Source organism: Spodoptera frugiperda, chromosome 23 (genome assembly GCF_023101765.2).
Source record: "Spodoptera frugiperda isolate SF20-4 chromosome 23, AGI-APGP_CSIRO_Sfru_2.0, whole genome shotgun sequence".
Taxonomy (NCBI): Eukaryota; Metazoa; Arthropoda; class Insecta; order Lepidoptera; family Noctuidae; genus Spodoptera; species Spodoptera frugiperda.
In genome coordinates, this window is record NC_064234.1 from 12964676 (window position 1) to 12982902 (window position 18227).

An 18227-nucleotide genomic window follows, 5' to 3' on the forward strand; every position below is an offset into this window, starting at 1 on the left:
ACGCCATCTATCGAAGCGAGACGAAAATATTTTATCTTTGTTCTGTTGCTCAACTTTTTTTTGTTTAAAATGATCTCATACCTATAATAAATAGTTTTTAATTATCTGGATATTATAACACACAATAGTACAGCTAATTGTATTTTTTACTTAAATTATAATAGACAAACTAATTGTTCAGGCTAATTTGTAAAAAATCGACTAGAACCGGAAAACTAGACTAGAAATTAGTTACTAGTAAAAATAGACTGCTGCGAGTCCGAGTTTCTAAATTCCTTTCTAATGCAACGGTGTTTAAAATTAATATAAAGATTATCTATTTATTTATAGAACATCAACAAACATCATTAATTATTATCTAAAACAAGAATTTCTCCAGTTCTCAAAAGCTATTATTAATTTAAGCTAATATCTGGGGGCACGGTAGTGCCCCCAAAAGACGAGCCAAGCGAAGCGCAAGCGCAAGGGCACTACCTACCTTTTCTCGAAACGCTTCGTCGTATTTTTGAACCTTCATAACTTGAGTTTGGGTTATACCAGATAAACAAAATTTTCAGGATATAATGTCAGTGGTAGACTTAATAAACCTCTAAAGTTTCAATTGCATAGCTCTTATACTTTAGATTTTATTGATATCTAAAATACCCCGATTTCGTCACTCACTCACTCACTCACTCACTCACTGATGATCAACAAAATTCTTAAGGTACTTCCTGAAGTCCTAGAAAACTGAAATTTGGTATGTAAGCTAGTATTAGTACCCAAACAACAAAAAAATCCTAAAACTTGGAACTTTTACCCCCAACCCCTTAAACTAGGGGGTGAAAGTTTGTTCGAGACTTCCGCAACTTTTGACGCTAGAGGTCTGAATGCGGCCGCGGAGGGTAAAAATCTGAAATAGGGAAACGTAATTCCCTATTTCCTGCTTGAGATCTAAAAATTATACACAAGTACATAGAACACAAACTTTTCATCAAATCAAAACATTATCCTACCCATAAGTACTTAGATATGAATAATATTACTACACTTCACTTCGGTAAGTGTTTATTAATCAACCTATACTTTTGAACATAAGCATCGTAAGTATAGTATGCGCCAACGCCCGCCGCCTGCCCCCTCGTCCCCGCGCAGTAGCTAAACATAATTAATCGGCCCGTCAGCGAGCGCGGCACCCGAACGCGGGCAGACGCGCGAGAGCAGACGTCGTTGACGGTTGTCTCGTTGAATGAAAAATTTTCGGAATATTTCGGTGATTTAAAAGTTTGCTATCGCGGAGAAAAAAACCATTTGCCTAATATTTAATTGTTAGTAGTTTAGTAGGTAAAGGTTTAGATACTAGTGTTTTAATTTTCATTGATAAAAAGTATTAGGATTACGTTTGCAATTTTCTTATAAATTTAGTAGTTTAGTAGGTGAAGGTTTAGTTAGGTACTAGTGTTTTAATTTTCATTGATAAAAAGTATTAGCATTACGTTTGCAATTTTCTCACAAATTTAATTAAGAAATTCAAAGATTGAATAAGTAGGTATTTGCAATTAAGTAGTATAGGTTAGTAGGTAAAGTTAAATGTTTATAGTTGTTTATGTAGGTACGACTTAGTGAGAATAATTTGATACGTAGGTCATTGTTTAATTTTCATTGTTAATAGGTTTAACTTAAGTAGTTTAGGATTACGTACGGTTTGAATATTGTATAGTAGGTAGAAAATTACGATATACCCCAAAAAAAGAAAGAAAAAATGAGCGACAAAAAATACTTGTATTTGTCGCTCATTTTATCTTTCTATCATAAGCAACCTACAAGTAAAGAAATCCCACAAAAACATTTCATGTTAAATGTTGCCAAGACGAGACCATATAGCTCGCACTGTCAAAAAGTAATCAGATCCCGTGTAGAGCCAAGTTTCTAACCCTACATGCCCAGACCTAAATCGATAAGCACCCTAATTTCACACTCAAGTTACGGGGAAATTCTACAGCCATAGCTCGTACTGCGTAGTTCGTAGTGCGTAGCAGAGTTTTTACGCTATAATCTCGTAGGCGTGCAAACCTTGGACGTAGATTTATAGAATTTCCCCGTAACTTGAGTGTGAAATTAGGGCTTATCGATTTAGGTCTGGGCATGTAGGGTTAGAAACTTGGCTCTACACGGGATCTGATTACTTTTTGACAGTGCGAGCTATATGGTCTCGTCTTGGCAACATTTAACATGAAATGTTTTTGTGGGATTAAGCTATTATCTCAAAAGATATTATAAATTGAATTAAATTAAATACAGAAAAAACACATCATAAATCACAAAAAATATATGTATAAGTAGAACAGACAATTAATCGACTGTTGATTCAAATTATTTAATTAATTAACAAAAAATGACGGTTAAAAAGCTGTTATATGGTCAAGGTCTGCGGTGACCCTCGTGACGTGCTCGTACGCATCCGGCACATACAGTTGACACAACCACTCTTGCGCAAGTAAGTGTTATGACATTCTGACATCATAATGTGATTGGTTACAACGGTGTAGTTTCTGAAGACAGTAGCGAAGTACCGAAGGCTATATGGTTTTACCTAATTAGTAAATAAGTAGTAGCAATGGTTTTCGTAAATAATCATATATTTTAGTTAAAATGTACTTTTAATGCATGAAGCATGATTCAAGAAATCAAATTGAAGTTATACCTAGCAGTTTGAAAAGTGTCTATAAGGAATATTTTTTTCTGTAATATGTGGGCTGCTACACACACACACACAGACAGGCAACACATATAGCAAATAAGACGGCTGCCAATAAAATTGTAAAGATATTGGTAGTGCTACAGATAATATAAAATGTGCAGGTCATTGTAATGGTAATATGCATTGAAAAGATTGAAGAGAATGCATTGATTCCTGTCTTTGGTAATCAGAATAAAAATCTTGACTGTTCTGAAGGGAATTTTTTAAAGAATGTTTATAATATTGCATTTATATTAATAACCAACGAATTCCGTTGTTCAATTGTATATGTATGATCCGTATTTAGATGAAATGGTTGTCCATTCAATCGGTTTCGCTCGAAAGAGTAACGAATTTCCATGATCCATGTGGTGACTACTAACTGCGAATAGCAAAGTTATAATTATGTATGTTCTAAGCTTCTTTAGACACCAATGACAAACGGTGAAGGTAAACATTATGAGGAAATCTAGGCCTGATTATAAGTTTGAAATCGCCAACCCGCATGGAGCAAACGTGGCGATTAATGTTCAAACATTCTTCGTGTGAGAAGAGGCCTTTGGTCAGAAGTAGCCACTTATAGTCTGTTGATGTGGTCTGTTAACAAACTTTCGTATTTACCTATAATTCGTAGGTAGTTATTAATAACAAACAATAATACTATTAATATATCAAGGTCTCCCTTCGTTACATTATATAATATCTGTCGCCGCATCTGCCATGTTCGTTAAACAACTCTTGCGCAAGTTGCGGTCGATGAAACACGAGATCGTATTAAATGGTTTTCAGCATTGCCACATTCGATCGTGTCGTGTGTTGCTGCATCGTATGACGTTGTATTACGAGTACCCATTACTTATGGACAGTTTTGTGAACACATAATTGAGTTTCAAGAGTATTTGGGCATAAGATTACGCACACAAGATACTTTAAGTCATAGGGACACGATTAGCAATTTTGCTGTTTATTTTTTAAAAGGCGGTTTTTGCAATAAAAAAACAGAAAAAGATTGACTCAATAATGAAAATAATAATAAAGATGTTAGAAAATCAGTAATAGAGGAAAAGTATTTATAGGCAATTAAAGTGGTCGATGCAAGTGAGGCCATTTTAGCACTAAACAACAAACATGCAGTGCTAATAAAGTCAAACAGGGAGTTTTGCAAGCCTGAACCAACGTCAGTCACTGACCCCACCGTTACATAACGTCTCTAACTGGCTATAACATTCTTTAGCGCAGGCTTACATTACATTTAACGTGTGTAAGTAATATAATGAACCTTTTGACTACATCGAGTTAAAAAAATCTCATTTTGAATTTTTGAACGTAATATAAACCCTCTTTGGTGACTACAAAGACAATGAGATTTAGGGAGAAAGAAAGCGACTTCGCAAATTGTTGTATTTACTTTACTTTACTTTTATTGTTTTTATTTTTCTTTTATTATTTTGTTTTTCTGTATATTACTAACACTAGTCTATAAGAACATTGTTACTAACTAAATGGACATTATGGTCTGAAATAAATGAAAAAAATACACGTTAATATAAAATCCTCCTTAGTGATTTTAAAGACAAAGAATTGAGGCAAAAGAAAGAGGTTTCACACATAAAAGGAAAAGCCTACTGATCTAAATACACCGAGTGAAGGACACGCATTCAGCCATGTATGTAAATTCGTCGCTGCTTGTAGGATCTGTGGCAACTGTTGCGAAATCTGCGCTCGGGCACGCGGTGGTTGCAATGTTACAAGTGTTCTGTATGGTATGACTGATTGAGTCGAAGATTTGCATCATGAATTAACTGTGTCCATTTATAATGGCAGATCATATTGCATAATAAAGACTTATACTAATATTATAAAATAAAACCCAAAATTTTAAACAAAACTATGTAAACAGGAAAGTTAGAAAAAATCTATGAAATCTGGTAAGTTATCAATCAATCAATAGTCTTGTCTGCCGCTATGTGAGACACAATAGAAAACACATTGTTTTTCGCGTATATCTGCGTTCCAGTATACCAGTGGTTAAGTATGGATTAAAAGGGTTATAGGTTCAAGTAGTATCTACTCTAACATTTCCTAGAATTTACTCTATGAATGAAATCGTGGTTTCATTAATGAATTGATTACGATTCTCTTTCGTAATCAATTTAGTTTTAAAATATCAGCTCTATGTACTAACTATCGGAATGCACGATCTTATAACGTGTAATTTGAAAACCATTAAAATTAATGCGGAAGAGCCTTAATAACAATTTGGCGCACATAAAATACAAGTATTATTAGTATGTACTTTTAATGCATGAAGCATGATTCACGAAATCAATTTATTAAGGTAGTTGTAGCAGTTCGTAAAGTATATAGTGCCTCGTTAATTTAACGATTATAAAAATACTTAGCTAAAAATCTAGGATACCTAGAAAAGATACAATCACTTTACAGCGTTTAAAATTGAAGTAAAGTCAATTTCTACGCTAATATTACTACGACCTTATTGCACACATAATCTTTGGGAAAACATAAAATTACACCGAAAAAGGACACAGAAACGAAAATTAAAATACCAAATCTTATTTTATTCCGCTCACATGGCAATACTGCCACAGATAATAAATAACGCCATTAGGCAGATCAAACAACAGTTTGGCACATAACGATTGCAATAAAAACTATTTGGTTATGGAGTGACCGGCCAGTATTTGATCGATTGAATAGATAGAGTCAGTCAATAATGAAACATTGCATTATAAGCTTTACTTATGGAAATGTTTGAGTCATAGCGTATAGCCAAAAAAAATATGGATGACATACATGTATAAGAATCTATGTTTTGTAACTGGTGGTTAGGGGTTTTCCAGTTTATTGGTAGTCAAGGTTTCTAATAAAATTGTTCAGTTGTAATAGACAAGATCTGTTATAAGTAGGATGCCATTTTCATTACTTTTAATTTTTATTTGGATCATAAATGGTGTTCTAAAACTTTACTAACATTAAAATGACTACTGATGACAAACCTAGAGAATTTTCCAGTTCGTACATAGTAGAAAACAAGTATGAAGACACTGATTGGATATTTATTCAATTAGTAATGGATTACGGTCATGTTGGCTACATAGGCCATAGCGACATGAAGTACGTAATACACAGATTACATCTGCCCTTGCATTTATAAATAAACTAAAGGAAGTGGAATGACTAGATAATGATCGATGCCTTTGACATTATAACCGGTTCAAAGTTTCAAACCACAGAACCTAAACATGGTTTGAAAGTTCCGATCCAACGAATTATTGACGTCACATAAATAGAAATCGAGATACCAAACTATTTATTATTATAGGTTAAAATGAAAAATGCGAAAACTGCGATCGTAAGTAATAACTTAAGTACACGTCATGAACGCGTTTTTATAATTTCACTTTCTTAGCAGGTGAACAAGTGCGTCTATTATGCGAGACACGCGAGCCATTATACAATGAGTGTAATTACACGTATTGAACTAGAAACTGTCTTCTCGAATTAAGAAGATGAATGGCTTGAAGGCACCGTAAGTTTCAACGTAATTGTAGACAAGTCAACACTTTGTTTAGTATAATTTAGAAAATTAAATACATTTTTATGTTACGATACGATGATATATGCTGAGCGTTATAAAAGTCCCTAAAATATAAAAAAATTAGGATATATTGGATTATTGAAGTCACTCATTTCAAATGATTCAAAGGTAGCATACAAAAATAAATAATTTAATAATTTTGGCATTATTAAAAACAATTATTATAAGGCATAATTAAAAACAAAAATGCAACAGAATTTAGGAACAACACTTACTTATTAAATGTAACCACAAATGACAGACACTAGCTTACCTAGAGATAGATATTCCACAACTTCATTGAACCATAGCGCACGGAATCGTATCGGGGAAGCATAGTTTAATAACTTCATTAATTCTATGGTCGAACACATATAACATACACTTGTCACTCTCATTAACTACAGTTTGTCACAACATGATCTGGAAGACTCGTCTATCAAGAGTAGAAAGCTAGAAAGTGCACGATCGAGCTGTGAGCCGTTCTTGCAGCTAATGATACAGTGCACGGTGCCATTACACGCATATAAAAGACATGGATACCCATAACACCTAACATCCGAGTCATGTTGACAAACAATCACACAATACGATAGCATTTCATGCAATATTTTTCCAATTGAAATTGGATTTGTTTGAGATCCCATTGAAACAGTTGATTGTTTTGACTGCCTACCAGTAACAAAACGCACACTACCGGAGTCAAGAATGTTGACTATTGTTTTGTTAGCTTTTTAAACTTTACGGTTCATTAAAAATATAACACCGTACCTACTCATCATTTCTTAACAAAAGGTCATGGTTTACTTTAATGAAAACTAAAATTAGACCAACCAAAATCAATATAAACAAAAGTACCGAAAAAAGCAATCAGGTCTTGTATTTCGAACTCTCCATCTTGCAGCACAGTCCTGAAGTCGAGCCTGCAGGTCCGCTCCAGCACGTCGATGAGCCGGACCCGGTCGCCCAGGTCGTCTCGCGGCCTGCGCATGCGCTCATCGTTCTGGCTGTAGTACGAGCACTTGGCACTCGTGTCGATGTACACCTTTGTGGGTGACGTCACGAACACTACAAAACAAATGACGGTCGAGGTGACAACAGGCCGAACATCCCAGGTCAATCGATTTATGATCACGACTCAAGTTAATGCCGTGAAATACACTCGGTCACGGTAACTAATATCGATGTTCTTTCAATGCCAGAAATGAACACTAATGTTTTATGGAAATTCAACAATGTTACGAAATTCGCGAAACGTGTTTGTTATTTTATACAAACAAGTTTCTGCCAGTTTAGTGCAAGGTTTTCGACAGTTAAGACTAAAAACAATCTTGAGTCATGTCATAACTGGTTGAATAGTTGACCATGTATCGAATAACAATTGGGATAATTAATCAGCCTGGTGCACCTTGATCGCCGCAGTTCCTCCGGAAAGTGCGCGGCCTCGGCGGCGGCGGGCCGACGCCACCGTTCATCTGAGGTCTCTCGTAGATCATTGTTCTTCATCATCGGTATCACATCACATCACATCACGAGCACAGAGCACTGTATCGAACAAAGAACGCTTGTTCAGACATCCGCTTGCACTGTCAACGTAGAGTTTCGTTCATAATGTTGATTCACTGTATGTTCAGATAAAGTTTGAGAGGACTGGCTTCCTCAACTGAGCCGCGTGATCAAGTTATAAAAAGCGAAACAAGTCGTCGGCAGCTGCGTTGCCGGCCGTCTCAGGGTCGACTGGTACCACGATTGTACGGATCGACGTTTGCATCGCCACTAGAATCGAGAACCGCTGATTTTTTCACCGTTTCAATGCTAAGCGAAGTGGTATCGCAATGTGCTACAAAACATTTGTAATAGTTCGCCTGACATTGGATGTGGTTAATGCACCTAAATTGGTATTTGAAAATAGTTAGCTACGCTTCAGTGCACAAAAGCGTTTGGTTTTACTTGTGTACGATTGATATCTCAAACATTTTAGAGTTATTTCTTAGATCTCCTGACAGTATCATCAGATTAAACTTAATTTTTGATAAATAAATAAAAGAAATAAGTGATAATACTATCAGGACATAAATAAGTTTAATATTCAACCAGTTTTCAGGATATAAGAAAGTGTTACAGTTATTAGATAATATTTACGACTACAAGTTATGGTGTAATTGCAAAGCGGGTTGTGTTTGTATGTATGGCGTTGCAATCAGAGCATTGCGGCTTGCGAAACAATGAAGGCCTAGCGCGGCGCATAATCTGTTCCGCGGAAAGAGAATTGTATCATTTACAGAACTGCATATTCGAGTGAGCTGCAGGCGGTGCTAACTGCTTACACAAAGTAGATGCTATCGATAGGGCAGTACTACAATAGGAGAGTGACAGGCTTTAAAGGAACTAACGGACTATGATCGCTACGACAATGCATTTACAATCAGAGATGTGTAACAAGATGCAACGCTGCATGTTACAGCATGATCAGATAAGTAGACTACTAAGTGGCTGCGCATAACAGAACTGTAATTGCTTCAATTATCGAGACATTACGTCTAGGCGGAGACACTTTCTAGATCTGGAACAACAGATAGAATGACAATACTGTCTTTGTCTTGTTTTTTGCCGCGAAATGCAGTGAATTGAATTGAAAATGTTTCGAAGCGGAGAATATTAATGCGAAACCGAAAAGAAATAAAACATGAAATGAGTTTCAATTTCAATATTTGTCGAGACGGTTGTGCAATGGAATGTAAAGGCATATACAATGATATTCAGATTACTGCCATTAATATAGTTGAAGCGGTTGTAAATTCGACCGTGTCTAACAGTTGCAGCTCGAATCGATTGTTTCTGGTTCTATGCAGCTCGATTAACGCTGTATAATCGTTGGTTATTAGAGTCGAATATTAAAGGTACGTGTTGTGGAATGCGATGAATGTAGATTTACTAAATAAGGTAGCGTTTGTGAGTGGAATTCCGTTCGGCAGTTGTCATAGTTCCGGCTGGACGCAGCCACCGCGGGTCAACAGTCTGCAAGTTGCTCACGATTCTTGCATCTACTCTAAGATTCACTTATAAACTGCAATTGTAACCATTTTCAATCTAATTTCTTGTGGAAAGTGGTACGAACTTGAAAATGATTTTGTTCGATGATCTTTCCTCATAATTGTCATTATTTAAATATTGATTTAGAAAGTCTCGGAAACCCTTTCTTCTTCCGGTTTCTATGTGACTTCTGCCGCATGATTTATTTACCAAAACTGGTTCTTACGATTATCGTCTTCCGTGATTTGAGAGTACATCGTTTAATGCCGAGCATTTGATTGAAGATATCAAATGATCGTGAGAAGAATTTACTTATGTGGGGATTGTTTAAAAATCTTATCGCACAGACTGTGGTTACATCACCTTCTTTAAAATTTAAAAATACATTCATCGTCCTCATAAGGTAAAAGATTACGGATGAACTCGTCTAAACACTTGACCAATTGTTAATTGCAATTAAGTGTCCAACGAAAGGATATGCAAATAGCAATTGCAACACTTCAAGGTGGACAAGCATTAGGAATACATGAAAATTGTATGAAGCAACCACTTGTAACTTTAAACTTTGTTGACTTTGATGGAGCCGAACGAACCGTGACCGAAGATAATGTGTAAAGTAGCGATAAAGACACACTAGAAAGTAAAAAAACATTTAACGCCAGTAAATATTATGTTCCAATGTTTGAAGTTTGTAGGTTTTCGCAACGGTTTTTGGTCGGAAAAGAGACCGGCCGGCTAAACTAACACGGATGTTACATGGAAACAACAGAATGAACGAGAAATATTTGGGTTGATTGCCACACAATGCAAGATGATGCTGAAGTTTACAGTATTCACTGACATTTATTCACAATGTTAACAGTCCGTAAACACGAATGAAGCACTTTCACTGTCGCGGGTGTGGAGCGCCGGTGACGGCAACGCGTCCGCTCGGCGGCGCAGGCGCAGGGCTGACTCGCGTGCGCGCGCCGCCATCACCGCTGTCCCTCTCCCACGCTCGAACCTTTTGTGGCAACTGTAGCAAACGTGTAGGTGTACCAGAAACACCATTTAGGTAACACCCCTAATCGTGAACAAGGTAAAATGATGCAGAAATGACAGGCCCGACGTCATCGCAGTCCATAATAGTAGCGGCAAGAAGGTCGCTTGGATTGTAATAAGACAAAAAAGTTTGCAAATACTGTCTGATTGTAAAGAGATACGAGCGAACAAAGACACAATTATAAATAATAACAACTTCGACACAACATCTACTGCAGTACTTAGTATAACAAGATATTACAATAAGGAGTAGGCTGATTCAGCAAAACTACATTTTAGAAAACTGGACCGGTTTGTCTGTCCATGAGAATTTAGGCCGATACGGTATCAATGAAGCTATAAATCAGTGTTACTGGCGAGTAACGAAACTGAGATATCGATAAACAATGCTGTAAGGCAACTAGTTGAGCTATTCTCTGAAAAACTTGGTTGTACTGGGTAAATAGTCGCTAATTGTGCGAGAAATCTAGAACATTGCGCTCGATACTGGGTAGTGACATAATGCTGGAGTCGCCGCAAGTGGAGCAGGTAAATAATTGATCCCACGTTCGACTTCATCGGTGATTTTGGCATGTTTTGCAATTATGTTACCAGATTGAAGATTCTGTGCATAGTTTTCTTAAACTTGCATTCAGTCCATGTGCAGCTTCGATTTATTAGCTTTCAATTGATTGGCCAATGAAGGTTGTATGTACTAGTTGTAAGTAGATAGCATCGGCACAGCAATAATACTTGGAACACTGCGAAATGTTTCGATACATTTCTAGCGTTGGAAATATTGGGCCATCGTTGAATTTTCGTAACATTTTTAAGTGAGCTATTGTGGTATCATAAATTGTAGTTGCTAGTTTGCTGTAAATGGGAGGCGCGTAAATGTCGTAAATTCCAAAATCACACGGTTTTGCTAAAATCCGTGATGACCACACACGACCAACACAATGATAACTACAACCTCATGCAACGTAACTGATGCATTGTTGCCTGCATTGAAAATTGTTCCCACAGTTATGTCTTTATCTGTTATTTGTTAAAATTGTCCAGTGAAAGCTACGAAGTAATGGTTTCGGGTGATTTTTTGTAATTATCTACCATTCAGGAAGCCACTTCTCACCATGTCCTTAATTAATACAGACTCATTGAATTCCCTCTAGTCATCAGTCAATATTGGATCGTTGTAATTGTATCGTTAACATCGTTATCATTTTCTATGATTCTGTGATGATCACAAGTTCACGACAAGTCATCACTAGTTTGCCTTTTTTCAAACTTATTTGTGCCTGTTTTTAAAACTAATACTTATTTTTAAGGCCAAGGATGAGTAATATTAAAGTACTGTGCGACGTATCGTGAGAAGGCATGCTCATTATGCCTCGAATGACAATATGAATGACAATACTTGACGAAGAATTCTTTTGTCGTACGGATTTGTTTGATAACTTACGATCTTATCTTATTGGCCTATGTTCATGGACTCTATTACCTCACTCGTAAACAAGACGCCATGTGTCTTGATGATATTTATTTTTCGTATTTATAAAACCAAAGCTCAAACCTATTTCCTTGCAATGCTAGGTTTCCGTATTTTTATTTGGCTATTGCAAAATTCGTCATCACGACAGTCATGCTCACGCGCCTGTAAATATTTTTATCGTAACTATAAAGTATCAAGTAATAATTTTAATTAATTAACAATAACTGCTAGTTCTGTGTTATAAAACCAAATGAAAGTTTGTAAGGAAATAGTTATTGTGTAGAATGTTTATACGTATGTTCCGTGGAGAAAAGTACATTAAAGAGTAAATGTAGCGTGGTCGCTGATGCAAATGATTGTTCCTGAACCGATCACGAAGTTCAGTTCAGGAAGGAGGTTGATACATCGCCAGGCTCCATAAACAAGGAGTTGTATAACGAAGACAATGATGTATGTAAATCTATGACGAGGAAGGAAGAACAATAATTTTTCAATGGTTTTATTACCAGTCCGTGTGAATTGTAAAAACTAGTTTACCGCTTTACACCGGACATAAGATTGTTTGTACATTTACTTACCTAATTGTTTCTAGATGATTTGACGATCCAAGTATTTGCCTAGTTAATAAAGACTAAAATAAAATTAATGCAGAATATATCAACACTAACAAAATTAAATTCACAAGTTCCTTCCTATACCAAATCTGAATCAAAATTCACCTGCTATACACAAAAACGTAAGCCAAATATGACCTAGACACACATTTCGAAATGTTAGATGACAATATTGCGAAAGAATGCCGAATCACGTTCGCGTTCATACAAGAGTGCAATCTTTTGAAGTGGCGTATGGAGAGGCCGCAATACTTGTATTGCTACTCTTTAGATAAAGATGGTAAATTGCATCAAAAGTCAATACGTTAATGGTATTTCACAATTGGATTATTATGTTATATTGATGTTGTACGATAATTAGGGGTTTTATGAAGTTCAAACCTGCGAAATAAACTTACTCTATGTATCCAATGAATATAACAGTTTTCCAAAAGAATTTTGTTACATGACAATGACAGATAAAATAACAACATAAGAAATGTTGTTTCAAGTTACAGCTTCGGTCATAGTCCTATAGAGACAACAGAGGTTAATGTTTTAGAAACTGGTTCTTTAAATTGCGTAGGATACAGTGTAAATGAGTTTACGTAGAGCACATAATAGATGCTTTTTCCAAGAACACATACTTCTCAAAATCAAGCCCAAATTCTAAATGTACAAAAACTTACATGATCATCAGCGCCACGTCTGCAGCAGCTTACATACTTTGCTAAACAAACGCCTATCTTTAGATAAAGTTTACCATTATCATCTAAATCACCATCCTTGGCAAATGATTTGGATCCCAGATTCCCAGGTAGATCACCAAAAAATTTGAGGTTGCTGCCCTTGTGGCTGGTCACAATTTAAGGGCTATGGATCGACGAGAGACTCCTATCTATACCTTTGTCAAATTTTGTTATAGACTGGTGAGGTGATTACTGTGCTGTGACAATGAGGTTTCATCACATTAGTCTGGGTTGTCCGTCTATAGCAGTTGCAAGCATGCGGCGATGCGTATCATCAGTTAATCATGCAGCGAGTCTTGGGCCAAGTTTATTGCATCGTGTCGGACACTGCGTGCAATATTAAGTAGTATGTTGAATACCAAACTGAGATTTATGGTACGTTCAATTATTTGTTAAGTTTGGACTTTAAATTCGATTAGTTTATTTGTTTTTGTAGTGGATGTGGACAGAAGCAAAGAGATAAATACTAGAATCCCTCCCTCTCTCTTTTTCAATATTTATTTTTATATATCCGGTTTAAGTTGCACTCAATAAATAAATTGAATAATATTTGCATCAATCAACAATAAACAAGATTATTGTAATTTGTAACACAACCCAAATAACAATTTGTATCCATAACAATGATTCAGAGTTTGCAACATCTGTTCGTGGTGAAAGTGCAAGAAAACGGACGAATTTGATACCAACCGGCTTTACAAGGAACATAAGTTTAAGGGAGTCAACGATAAAGTTGTCAACAGAAGCTGATTTGGAATAGGGCTGGCTACCGACCAGTACCTCTACCATAAGTCTGAAGCAATAGTATTTGACAATAGTTGCTAGCGACAATGTAATTTTTTTGTATGACAAATTAGTTCCATAGGTGACTGGTGGAGGCGTTGTTAAATTTGACATACAAATTACTAGATTTGATATATCGTAACTATAGGAAGGGAAGAAGTTGCATTTAATTTGCTCCACAACTTAATATGTAGGTACGAGTATAACGAGCAGTTGTTATATAAACACAGTTAAACAACAAAAGAGCAAACGGTGTAAGGAAACAATTACAAAACGTAAAGGTTTGTAAAGAAGTAATAGTCTAGTATAGAGAACATTCGAACATAAAAGGAAAAGTTTGGGTAAAAAAACACCTTAATGAATTGTAGAATGGTAGAATTATTTGTGATTTCTAAATAATTGTTGTTTCCAGAATCTGCCAGCCCTGCTGAGAAACCATAGCCAACTGTCTCACAGCTGGTAACAATGGGTTATGGCCTTATGGTCACGGCTTGTGCGTACGGGTCGAAGGGCGCAGGCCCAATAAGGAAGTCCACTTCAGTCGTCTTGCACAATGCGTGCACATTGGCAACTTATTTTAAACTTTATCATCATGGTATAAAATTGGAAGTCCCTTGAAGAATTTCCCAAGATTAGAGTAGCTTGATCTGCGGTAGTAGTACATTATTGTCAGTGCATTGTTGAAAACATTGTGTTCACGTTGTAATTGCTTGTATTGTTGACAGATTGAATTATACGGCTGTTTCGGGTGTTAAATGTTTGTATCAGTGAATAAATCAAAACCTTTGTGTTTGATGAAAAAAACAACCTTAACTAAATCATCTAAGCTATAGTTTACGCAAATGTCTTTTTGCTTTAAATTACATCGTGTTAAAGTCATATCATAGATGGTATTACTTGGATTAAAACAGTGAGATATCAGCCTTGGAATGTGTTCATTGATTACCAAAATATATCCCATGGACGCCTTCCATCGAATATAAGAACATGGAACTAGTACAACGATCAATACTCGACTGATGATAATTATGTGACAATATCGTCGTAAAACATTGTGTACGAAACGAAAAAATGAAATGATATAGAGATGTGAGTTGAGAGATGCAAACTAGAGATTCGGTACTTGTAATGGATCTGAGCATAATAATAAATAGCTGCTTAATCAGCCTATGTATTATGTTTTACACAGACCTTGGCAGGTAACTTTCTATTTTAATACAATTCACACTTGACTGGCTAGCATGCTAATAAGAATGATTTATAGTTCGTTGTTGGTTATTTCATTGTAACTGCTATGGTTGAAATTTTTGATTGATTTGCTACTAAAAGTTAGGTTTCTTTCTGTTAGGATTGAAAAAAATATTGAAAGCTTACGATTAGATAATTACTCGAGGCAAAGAATATAGATGTTAGATGCCAGAATAATACAATTTACACATACACGCCGCACCTAAAAACATTTAAAAAAGTTCGCTGTCGTTGACACCACACCCATCATGCACCTGTCCTTGCAACCACAACAAAGGCTGTGAGTCAGCCATTTTGAAAAGTTATTGATCAACATATAAGCATGTATAGGAAGTATCATGTTTCTATAGACAGCGACACAAAACAACTGCATTTTGTATTAGAAGAGTTTATACTGTTTCCGTACAAGAAACAATAGGTCGTATGGCCATTATAACCTGGCCGTTGAATGTGCGGAAAGATCATACAAAGCGAGACCATGATAAACTGGTTTTGTATAGTTCGATGTGCAGCTGTGTATACCATGATGTGCTGTCAGTAAAACACGATGAAAGTAATAGTAAGAGTTGTACATAACTTGTAATATGTAATGACGAGCCGGAAGACATAAAAAAGTGAACGCGAAAATTAAAAACATTTAGTAACAAACAAGCTTGTAAAGATATTAATGGCGGAAAACGATTTATTTCCTATTTATCTATTAAATAAGTTTCCATGTTGTAGTGTTACGATGGATCTATGAAAATTTATGAGTGTCGTAAAGTATTGCGACTTATAACACCGATGTTATTAACTATTGTGACTGTAATAATCATCGTAGCTTCGGAAAATTAAGCTATTGATGGATTGATGGAAAAATATCGTTTAAAGAAAACCATTGCGTTTATGTCATGTTATGAAGGGAAAGAGAAAGTAGAATAAGATAACATGTAAAAGGATGATAGAACAAAAAATCATTTGGCGACACATTGAATTTGTAATAAAGGTAAGCAAGAAAAGTCGAGCTACTGACCGGTCGGTAAGTCGAGATACCGGTGAATGACGTTAGTGTAGGATTTCCCTTCAACAATTTTGTATTGTATGTCACACTAAAACTTTAATAATATAGATAACTGATTTTGGAAGATAATAGGTCTTTATAATCAAGTATTGTTATGTTATCCACATATTTTTATCAATGTGGGTCACCGGCCGTATCGACCGCTCTGCCTTTAACCACCCCGCTAGAAAATCAATAGTTTTTACTGGGTTACCGACCTGAAAGGTTTCAGTACTGAGTTTTATAACATAATTTATTAGTATTTTATTTTACTAGTTTTAGATATTAAAGGCAAAAGGAATATAAGAGTAAAAGTTCACTACAATAATGGTACAAATTTCCTTACAAACGCTTTTGCAGTCTGCTGAAAAAGAAATGAAAGCAGGAACAAAACATTGCTTTATATCTTTGATCGATCGTCTGGCTGGCTTTAAGTTTACCGAATGCAGTATTTATGTAGCCTTAACGCTAAAATGTCGTAGAATGGTGACGTATTGTGTTGAAGGTTAAAATTGCCAGCCAAACAGTTAAGCTTTCATTTATACCACTAAAGTTAAAACAATTTAAGTAATATACCACTGACGTGTAAGTGCGCATGTGTCAACAAGGCGGGCGGCGCGCGCGCAAGAATCCGGTAACGATTAGCAGCCGCCCACAGACGCTAGGTGCGTGAACTGCGCGGCTCATGAACTTGTAACTTATTTTAGCCCACACTTTTAATACTAATCGTTTATAGTACTTGTATATTACATAATGAAGATTGCCGAGATGAAACGACAGACATTATTCTTCGACTGAACCTGAGATGTCATCCTTGACAGACACTTTTAGTGCCATTTGATCACCAAAGCAATCTTAACCACACACCACACATTAAGAGATTATTTTATTATCCATTGTTAAGTTTCAATATTTATGATTTAACTCTAAAAGGCTGCAGACATTGACCAATATTTGCTAAGAGAACTGTCAAAAAAAGGAAATAACTAACTCCGAGGCAAGCATTGTTATGGAGCAGGAATGCGCGCGTAGGACGCCTGTCGCCACCGTTTACGCAACCGGAGCCTGAAGCCGCTTGCGCAAAATAAATCAACAATAGATACAGCTCAAACATAAACCCTGCCCCAATTTCTTATTTAAAAACTTATTTAAAAAAATATAAATTACAATTTTAGTTCCATTATGTATACGAGTCATTGCCAATTCAATTATAAAGCGAATGCAATGATAGTTGTGGTTTGAGGCGCCACCTACAGTGATCGACGCTAACTAAACTGTAGATCGATACACGTAGGTTGCGCGGCGTATCATAGATGGCGTTGTCGTTAACTTCAATAAACGTGGTTGGTTAATGGGTTTTAAAGGTTTGTTTACTAAAACATTTCAGTTGCATTGGTTGTATTATAAACGAAAAAAAAAACTAACCTTCGTTACTGCTGGGTTTTGGTGATTTCTGCCACTGATGTCTGACCTTCTGCGACCAGCTGATTGGACTCTTCCTGCCCCGGCTTCGTTCCCGTACGCTGTAATTTAGAATTTCCATGTTGTAAATAAGATAGAAATAATGTAACTGAGTGAGCGTGCTTCCCTTTTCATTTCGCTTTTCCCACTGAGCCACCAGCAAACACAATTTCGTATCAAGTGCTGATAACAATGTTTGTACTTCGCTTTGGAAACTGCTATTGCGGGTAACTAGTATTTTTATTAGGTCAAGTGAAACGATAATTTGATGTTCGGAAAAATTGTAATATGCTTATCACTGTGTATATCGAGCAGCTGTTGTTTTGTCAATATTTTTGTTTATTAATTGATAGTTTTTAATTTTTCACTGTTACTTTTTAAGAGGATATTTCAAATTCTAATATTTGCGAAACTGATTTTATAATTTGCAAAAGATTTTGCACAGTGCCAGATTATCTTTAAATCTGAGTAAAGCTTAGATTATGAGATAAT

General features: G+C 35.9%; 1 protein-coding gene across 9 annotated transcripts in view; it reads right to left on the reverse strand.

Moving 5' to 3' along the window:
• Window positions 1-18227, reverse strand: part of LOC118266593 (ephexin-1) — a 110354-nt gene that overhangs the window by 25195 nt on the left and 66932 nt on the right. For 6 of the 9 annotated variants that reach the window (XM_050703319.1, XM_035580025.2, XM_035580028.2 and 3 more), the window contains one exon: window positions 17700-17797. In XM_050703319.1, the coding sequence (XP_050559276.1) occupies window positions 17700-17797 (98 nt within the window). Of the gene's footprint in view, window positions 1-7175; window positions 7386-7725; window positions 7904-10153; window positions 10356-17699; window positions 17798-18227 lie in introns of those variants that run through there. The other 3 variants (XM_035580030.2, XM_035580032.2, XM_035580031.2) reach the window with 3 other exon arrangements.